General features: G+C 41.6%; 1 protein-coding gene across 1 annotated transcript in view; it reads left to right on the top strand.

Moving 5' to 3' along the window:
* LOC102827588 (asparagine--tRNA ligase, cytoplasmic-like) overlaps window positions 1–6,775 on the top strand; it is a 19,385-nt gene extending 12,610 nt beyond the window's left edge. Inside the window, exons 9-14 of the mRNA XM_006837569.1 lie at window positions 2,355–2,554; window positions 2,890–3,025; window positions 3,575–3,688; window positions 5,594–5,725; window positions 6,071–6,202; window positions 6,644–6,775. Coding sequence (XP_006837632.1) covers window positions 2,355–2,554; window positions 2,890–3,025; window positions 3,575–3,688; window positions 5,594–5,725; window positions 6,071–6,202; window positions 6,644–6,775 — 846 coding nt within the window. The remainder of the gene's footprint in view (window positions 1–2,354; window positions 2,555–2,889; window positions 3,026–3,574; window positions 3,689–5,593; window positions 5,726–6,070; window positions 6,203–6,643) is intronic.
* Window positions 6,776–9,206: the final 2,431 nt, after the last annotated feature.

Genomic DNA, 9,206 nt, shown 5'->3' with positions numbered 1-9,206 from the left:
CTGGGAGCTTCCCTGCCAGTATTCTAGTTTCCTAATGCCCCTCCTTTACCCTTGCCTCTTTGCTTTGGAGTAATTCTTGACCATTTGGTCACCTAAAGATGATTTCTGTTGCTGTTGAGAATAGCCACAGTAGAGTGTACACCAGGTCAGCAGTTTTTCCGTGTAACATTCAGTGATACTGCTACCTGCGGGGGGCCAGCCCCGACAAACTTATTAGGGGGTCCTAGAGGAATGTATGGCGTTTGGCGAAGAAATGAAGCACAGAATCAATGGGTCTCGATGAATGGTGAATCTTCTCTCAAGTTTATTTCAGATTCTCAAACATCTTTTATACTGCTTTATACCGTCAATCTAGTAATCATTCTTTTCAAAGTAGTGGTCTAAATCATACATATTAATCATTTCAGTATACGTAGTTAGAGAATATCTGATTTCTGTAAGCAAACCTTATTGTTCTAAAAATGTCACGTTAACTTTAAAACGTAATTCTAAATCTTAACTCCTATTTCTACCTTCACCTACTATTTTCTATAGATTCATTAATCACACCATGTACCTAAACATTATTTGCTATGGTAACTGACAACCCAGTTGTTTCTCATGTTTGATTAAACAAGAAAAACAAGAAGCATTTAAAGTTTTGTAGTTAAGAAGAAACGGAACAACTTCCTTATACTAAAAACTTCTCTATACAAAACATCTAGTTAAATTTCTGCTTATGATCTATTACTGTTCCCTTAGCCCTAGATTGCATTTTTAGCTTTTTTTCTAGAGTTCTTAATGTCCCTGACTGAAACTACACAGAATGTTGAATGTAATCTTAAACTTGGACTGGCAAAAACTTTAGCTGGTTTTTCCTAGTGGTGAAACTTATTGTTAGTGTGAAAAGCATTCGTTAGGACTACGCATGATTGAATATGGTGTGAAGGTGCCTAAAAACAAGTTTCAAATCTCTAATATAGTTCTTACTAAGATTCTACTGAAAACTTTTATTATAAAATCAAGAAAATTAAAAATAAGCTGATTAAAACAAAGAGACAGAAACTGCAGAGTCCCCACATGAAATCCCTCCTGGGGCCTTGCCTTCCAAGGAGAGACCCATTGTGGCCTGACTTAACAATGAGCTCTTCATGCTTAGGGTCCTCCACTGCTCTGTCCTTTGGTGACATTACCTCTCCCAGCTACCGTTCTTCAAGTTGTGCAACTTTTCTCACCCTCTTTTCCCTAAGGTCACTGTCCCCTAAGCTTCCTATGTAATCTCCTGAGTTGCTATTGTTGATGTGGTGCTATATGGTGGTGGTGGTGGTGATGTACTGTGGAGTTGCTTCTGACCCATAGTGACCCTGTACAGGGTTTCTGAGGCTTTAAATCTTTACGGGAGCAGAAAACCTCATGTTTCTCCCGTGGAACAGCTGGTAGTTTCGAACTGCTGACCTTAAGGTTCGCAGCCCGATTTGTGACCACTACGCTACCAGAGCTCCTTGTGGTGCTATATAGACAGTCTTCAAAGATGAGATGATCATGCTTAAGTCAGATACTTTTTACTCATTTAGGTAAACTTTTTTTTTTTTTTTTTTTAATGTTTTACTGTGAATTATGTGATAGTTTACATGGGAGAACATTAGCTTTACATTCATCCTATCGTATATCGTTACATTGCCATGATTACAGTCTCCTCCATGCATCATCAATCCGGTAAGCTCTTGTTTGGTTTTAAGAAGACTTTGGGAGTTTAAGGCTTAAAGATAATCTCAGAACAGTAGTCTTGGGAATTCATCCAGCCTCGATGGCTCTAGAAACTCTGAATTTTATGAGAATTTGAAATTCTGTTTTGCATTTCTCTCTCTTTTGGTCACATTTTACCTATAGAGTTTTTAATCAAAATGTTTAGTAATGGTAGCTGAGCACCATGCCCTTTGGTCTCATGTCAGAGGAGGCTGTTTATCACCCATTCCCACCCATTTCATTTCCCAGGTTGTTTCTGCCCCTCCTCCTCTCTCTGTTGCCCCAGGTGAATAGGGAGCCTTTGTTAGACCTTGGGTGGCCACTTACAAGCTTTGAAGATCTCAGGCATTGTGCCATTAACTAGCAGATAGAACAGAAGAGGTGAACAGGGATGGCCCTGAAACCATGATTCTAAACCTCCAGACCAAGACATGAACTCCCGTAGAGTATTTGCTTGGTCCTAAGCAACCCATCAGCTACTCTGTTGGTTGGTTTAAAGATGCATATCGTATACCATTTGCCAATTCATGTTTTTACAGTTGAACATATAATTTGTTGCCATTGATTGATATCTTTCTGCTCTTTTAAAACAGTAAGCGTATATTGACACCTCTTTCCATTTGGAACAGGTTACCCCTCCAACATTAGTGCAAACGCAGGTAGAAGGAGGTGCCACGCTCTTCAAGCTGGACTATTTTGGGGAAGAGGCGTTCCTGACACAGTCCTCGCAGTTGTACCTGGAGACCTGCCTCCCTGCGCTCGGGGACGTGTTTTGCCTGGCACAGTCGTACAGGGCTGAGCAGTCCCGGACACGAAGGCATCTGGCAGAGTATGGGATTCTCACTCTTTTATTAAAGAAAATGTCTTTATAGAAGGGAACTCTATAGAGGTAAATGATGCCCATGTGAAAACAAATAAGAATTCTGGTATGTGAAGGGCGATTGAATAAACTAATGGCAGCATCTATTTAGAAGTTGCACCTTGGACCATAGCTGAGGTCTGCTCTTCCAGGATGCCTTAATCCTTTATGTGTTACAGAATAAACAGGAAGTCACTAGTCAAGGGTCGGGGGCGGGGGGAGAGTGTTGGGAGTTGGTAGTTCTCAGGACAATGTGTTGAAATCTCTGCTTGGAAGAAGCACTCTGAGTAGTATCTTGTTCTCAGGTACACCCATGTTGAAGCCGAGTGTCCTTTCCTGACCTTTGAGGAGCTCCTGAACCGATTGGAGGACTTGGTTTGTGACGTGGTGGACAGAGTCTTGAAATCCCCTGCAGCCAGCATAGTGTATGAACTGAATCCGGTAGGTGGTGGGCAAGTTATTAAGAATTTTTTTTAAAGTTTTTATTGTGAATTGACTGATAGTTTATATGGGAACATCATTTCATTGCAGTGATTACAGTCCCCTGCATGCGTCATCATTCAACCATTCAACAGTATTGGTTCTATTCCCTCTGGTGGTGTTTTTTTTTTGGGACGTGCACCCAAACACTCAGGAGTATGCAATCATTCAGACAGCCAAAGGGCACACCCTGCTCCCCAGCCACCAGCACACAGCCCCTCTCCCTAGAGAGTCTAGAGTCTTCAGCTGCCCCGTCTCTCCATGTCAACAACTCTGCCTCCATCTCTGGGAAGTGACTTAAGATTTTTAAAATGAATCCTTGATACTAGTAATTTCATGATATTTTTATTTCTAGAAAAGGAGCCTCAGGTTGTTTTCCATTTTTTGGAATGCCTGTTTTGTTTGGGACCAGTCAGACAATATTTCATAATTGTAAACTGTTTTTCGAAACTAGAAACTTAAGTGTTCATGGTTTCTTTTTATATACTCTCTTTTTCCTTTCAACTAAAGAACTTCAAGCCCCCCAAGCGGCCTTTTAAACGGATGAACTATTCAGATGCCATAGTGTGGTTAAAAGAACACGATATAAAGAAAGAAGATGGGACTTTCTATGAATTCGGAGACGTATGTATTTCTTTCTAGTTACTGTTTCAAAGTTGGCATTGTGTTTAAGTGGATTGTTGTTGTTATGTGCTGACAAGTCGATTCCAACTCGCAGTGACCCTATTTGATAGGGTAAAACTGCCCCATAGGGATTTCTAGGCTGTAATCTTATTCTTGGTGTGGCTCTGGGTTAATGCGCTGGACTGCAAAGTCGCTTTGAACCTCAAGGTCAGCAGTTCAGGCTCACCAGTTGCTCCTTGGAAACCCTACACAGGGTTGCTTTAAGTTGGAACCGACTTGATGGAACTTAACAACAATGACAGTCTTCGTGGGAGCAGACTGCCACATCTTTCTCGTGGAGTGTCTGGTGGGTTTGAACCACCAATCTTCTGGTTAGCAGCCCACTGCTTAATCTGCTACACCACCAGGGTCCTTTAGGTGGATTTCTGTTTCTGACTAATTAGTCATGCAGGAAGCTTCTGCTAGTCCTCAAACTAGTGGTGATAACAGAACCTACTCTTCAGGGTCCTCTGAGAGTTCAGTGAGTGAATACGGGTAACAGGAACTGAAGGTGCCTTCACTGCAGCATTCTGTAAACATTAGCAGATGCTCTAGCATTCCTTCCAGTCCCATCCAGTGTCGTGTTCTTCCTTCCATCATTGATCTGCGGCGTGGACTGAACAGATCTATCTCTAATCCTCCAGGCTGGCAGGGCTGCTGGAGAAGGTTGTGGACTTTGACATTGTGTGCACACTGTTGGTGTTTGTGTACGTTTGTTTTGTCTGATGTGTATTACTCATACAGTTTCATGATGTATAACAGCAGAATTTTGTCCTGGAAACTCCTTAGCCAAGTCGTAGGATTAAGTGGGGAGAGCACAGGCTCTGCAGTTAGAGGCTCAGTGAGCTTAGATACCCTCTCGGTTCTTACCAGCTGTGCCGCGGGTGGCTGGTGACCCCTGCCTCTGCTCCCTTCTCTCTGCCTTGGAGGTGGCATCTCCAGACAGGGTTGTGAGGAAGAAAGGAGCTGGATCCTTAGTAGAATTCATTGTACGGGAAGTCTTCAATGCAGATCGCAGGTCAGCGTGCCCTCTGTCCACACCCATGGCATCCCATACACTTGCGTCCAGGACTGGTACTGAGCAGTGGTCTTCAGACTTCTGAAGGTCTTCTCCTTTGGCGGTTTGTAGAGAACGTCATGCAGGAAACCGCTGAAAGACCAGACCCCTCGAACTATCACCTCCCCGTGCCCTCTACCCTTCTGAGGGCTTAGGGCTCCAGGGAGGTTTCACTTCTTAGACTCAACACGTCAATGAGTCTTGTCAGCTTCTCTTAGAGTTCCTGGACCAAGAGCTTTCATTTTTAACTTGAATTTGCATGTGGTTTCACTGAAGGGTGTTTTGAGATTAACCTGATTCAAGTCTAATAACATTTCGGTGTGGTTCACGTATAAATTTGGCGGTGGTTATTTGTCTCATGACTGTGTCTTAGTACCATTAAAGCTTAACTGATTCATGATACCAGAAAAGAGTTAGTGCTAATAATAATAGCCCCTCAGTGGATCGATGCTGTTCTGAAGCATTCGCCGGTGACTTTATTCCTTATGTGACGAAACACGCTACTTTACATTCAGAGCGAGATCAGACTGGCCGCTGGAAAAATAACAGCACAGTCTGGAGGGAAAGTGACCATGTCTGGGATTTGGGGGTTTTCATTCGTTCAGCAGAGCAGTGCTTGAGAGAGCAGTTCATTTCATAGCTGTGTGTGAGTTATCTACTAGGCTTCCCTTGGAATGAAGTGGTTCCTTCTCCGTGGGAGTATGGGTGATGGGTGGGTGCATAGTCTCTGCTGTGCTGATGGGGATGGAAGAGTTACTGTCCTGTTGCATTTGAGTTGTAAATGGTAATGAAGTCTCATTTCACCTCAGGATATCCCCGAAGCTCCTGAGAGACTGATGACAGACACCATTAATGAGCCAATCTTGCTGTGTCGATTTCCGGTGGAGATCAAGTCCTTTTATATGCAGCGCTGTCCTGAGGATTCACGCCTTACTGAGTCGGTCAGTTTGTGATGCTCAGAGTAGTCGGCGCTTGGCTTTCTAAGACGGTGGGGACTGTTATTTGGAACAACATGAGGCAAATGTTTCATTATAAATCTAGAATGACAATACTTGAAGAAGGCTTTTTCATCTCCTGATTGGAGCTAATATGATTTGTTAAGTTGTAGAATTTGAATGTTGTTGAATGCCGTCCATTCAATTCCAACTCCTCGTGACCCTGCCTAGAGAAATTGTCCATCTCACTCTGGTTCTTGGAGCTGCAATGTAGTCTCCACTGAAGTGTCCAGCAGTACCTGTCGGACAGCCCAGTAGTGACTGTGCGCTTTCTTTTTTCATGACCTGAAGGTGGACGTGCTGATGCCTAATGTGGGTGAGATTGTGGGAGGCTCCATGCGTATCTGGGACAGCGACGAGATGCTGGCAGGCTACAAAAGGGAAGGCATTGACCCCACTCCCTACTACTGGTATACAGATCAGGTAAAAACAGGTTTTTAACACTACTTACATTTTTCCCCCCACTAATCTTTCTGTATAAATTGACATTTTTGAAAGGAGAGCATTCAGAGTACTCTGGGACTTGCGTAGGCTTTATTCAGTTTAATGGGCATCATAATGTAGCATATGGATGTGGCCAGTTTTGCCTTCAGCCACGTTATCTGTTAATGTCACTTAAAAGTCTGTCCCAGTGTTTCAAATCATTAGATTCTGCACTGTGGTTCATTTCCTCTGATAAACAGAGACTGACTTCATTTAAGGTTTGAAATCTTGTCTTTCCAGAACTTTTTGTTCACACTTTGTCCATGAAGGTTTATAGATTTAGAGTTGGGTTGTTAACCATGATGAGCTAATTCGTTCTCACTGGAATATTTTAACTATGTTGAAATTATTTACTCTCCCCTTTCTCTTTTTTTTTAACAGAGAAAATATGGTACCTGTCCTCATGGAGGGTATGGCTTGGGCTTGGAACGATTCTTAACGTGGCTTCTCAATAGGTACCACATCCGAGACGTGTGTTTATATCCTCGATTTGTGCAGCGCTGCAAGCCATAGCCAGTTCCCTTGGAAGATGAAAGGTTCAGGAAAGGAATAGACTGCCTCTTTTCTAAAACAGCCAAAAGCTTCCTTTGTTTCATTGGAATTCAACTATTGGTTTTCTCATTCCGTTAAGTATTTATACGATCAAAAAAATTAGTGTAAATGACCTGAAATGGCATTAATGTTGCCATTTTAACAAAAGAAAAATCCATGACAAAATTTGAGGAAGGTATGTTGCCTGTCACTATAATTGTAGTAGTATGTCATTACAGCTCATAAGCTTTGTGTCACACACACCATATGTCTAAACCAGTTTAAATTAGGGTCTAGTTATATTCCAGTGACTTTGTTGTTCTCTCCTTTTCGGTGCAACTGGAATTCTTCATATCATTTTATTCTATCAACAAGTTGAAACTAACATTGTCGGATATTACAGTATGGCATAACAGATTTGCTAATTTCAGAACAATTAATTGAGCAATGAATATAGGGGTCAAGTGCATATAGTCCTTTGCATCAATTATTAATTTGTCTAACTCTGTATTACTAACTGAGGTATACAAATTGAAATGGGAAAACTGATAAAAATTAAAGAATGTGACATAAGATCATCATTGGTGAAATAAATAAGATCATATATACATTTCTCTTTTTTTGGGTAGTGATTTAAAGCATCCTTCTTAGCATTAGGGTAAGCTAAAGAGACAGTCTGATTTTCCTGGGCGTCCTAAGTAATTACTAATAGATGAGTTGTCAAAGAAATCACAGCAGGAGGCTTAATGACACCTGTCACTGGTTATTTGAGGTCATCTTCAGGATGTCATCTCACAAACTAGAGCAGGCTTATAGTGAATGCTTCATTTCAGGTTAACTGTTCCCCCAAAATGAATATCATGTATTCTCAATAATCTGTATTCCCAGCAATCAATAAATGATCACATGGAAAAATACTTAGCTGGCTTTTTTTTTTGTTTCATTTAGACATCTCTCTTGCAAGAATGCCATTTGCATATTTTCATGGTATTGTATGTTGTTATTGTTAGGTGCCATTGAGTCAATACCAACTCATAGCGACCCTGTGTACAATAGAACAAAACACTAGCTGGCCCTGGGCCTACCTCACAATTGTTGCCGCACTTGAGCCCATTGATTCTGCCACTTTACCTATCCATCTTGCTGGGGGTCTTCCTCTTTTTCTCTGACCGTTCACCTTACCAAACATGATACCCTTCTCTAGCGACTGGTCCCTCCTGACAATATGTCCATAGTATGAGAGAAGGAATTTGGCCATCCTGGCCTCCAAGGAGTACTTTGGCTGCACTTCTTCCAACACAGATCTGTTGGTTCTTTTGGCAGCCCATGGCACTTTCAATATTCTTCTCCAGCACCATAACTCAAAAGCATCAATTCTTCTACGGTCTTCCTTATTCACTTTCATCTTTCGTATTCATATGAGGTTATTGAACATACCATGGCTTAGGTCAGGCACACCTTGATCCTCAAGCTGACATCACTGCTCTTCAACACTTTAAAAATGTCTTGTGCAGCAGATTTGCCTAATGCAATATGTCATTTGATTTCTTGACTGCTGCTTCCATGAGTGTTGATGGTTAATCCAAGAAGCATGAAGTCTTTGATAACTTGAATCTTTTCTCCGTTGCTAAGAATGTTGTTTATTGATCCAGGGTGAAGATTTTTGTTTTCTTTACATTGAGATGCAATCCCTACCAAAGGCTGTGCTCTTTGATCTTCATAGTAAATATTTTTAAGTCTTCTTCACTTTCAGCAAGCAAGGTTGTATCATTTGCATATCGCAGGTTGTTAATGAGTCTTCTTCCAATCCTGATGCCACAGTTTTCTTCATATAACCCAGCTTCCTGGATTATTTGCACAGCATACAGGTTGAATAAGTTTGGTACAACAATACAACCCTGTCGTACACCCTTCTTAATTTGAAACCATTCAATGTTCCCATGTTCTGTTAAAACAACTCCTCTTGGTCCATGTACAGATTCCTCATGAGCACAATTAAGTGTTCAGGAATACTCATACTTCGCAATGTTGTCCATAGCTTTTCATGATCCACACAATCGAAAGTCTTTGCATAGTCAGTCAATAAAGCACAGGTAAACATCTTTCTGGTAGTCTCTGCTTTCATCCAAGATCCATTGGACATCCACAATGACAGCCCTCGTTGCACGGCCTCTTCTGAATCCAACCTTAACCTTTGTATGTTCTCTGTCAATGCACGCTTGCAGCCGTTTCTGTATTACCTTTAGTAAAATTTTCTTTTCATGGGATATCAAAGATATTATCCGATGACTTGCGCATTCCATTGGGTCACCTGTCTTTGGAATAAGGATTTCTTCCAATCAGTCAGCCAGATATTTGTCTCCCAAGTTTCTTGGCATAGATGAGTGCAATACCGCCTCACTTTCTTGAAAGA

Source organism: Chrysochloris asiatica, unplaced genomic scaffold (genome assembly GCF_000296735.1).
Source record: "Chrysochloris asiatica unplaced genomic scaffold, ChrAsi1.0 scaffold00021, whole genome shotgun sequence".
Classification (NCBI taxonomy): Eukaryota; Metazoa; Chordata; class Mammalia; order Afrosoricida; family Chrysochloridae; genus Chrysochloris; species Chrysochloris asiatica.
Note: the sequence above shows the minus strand (reverse complement) of the source record. Positions and strands in the feature narration are given on the sequence as shown.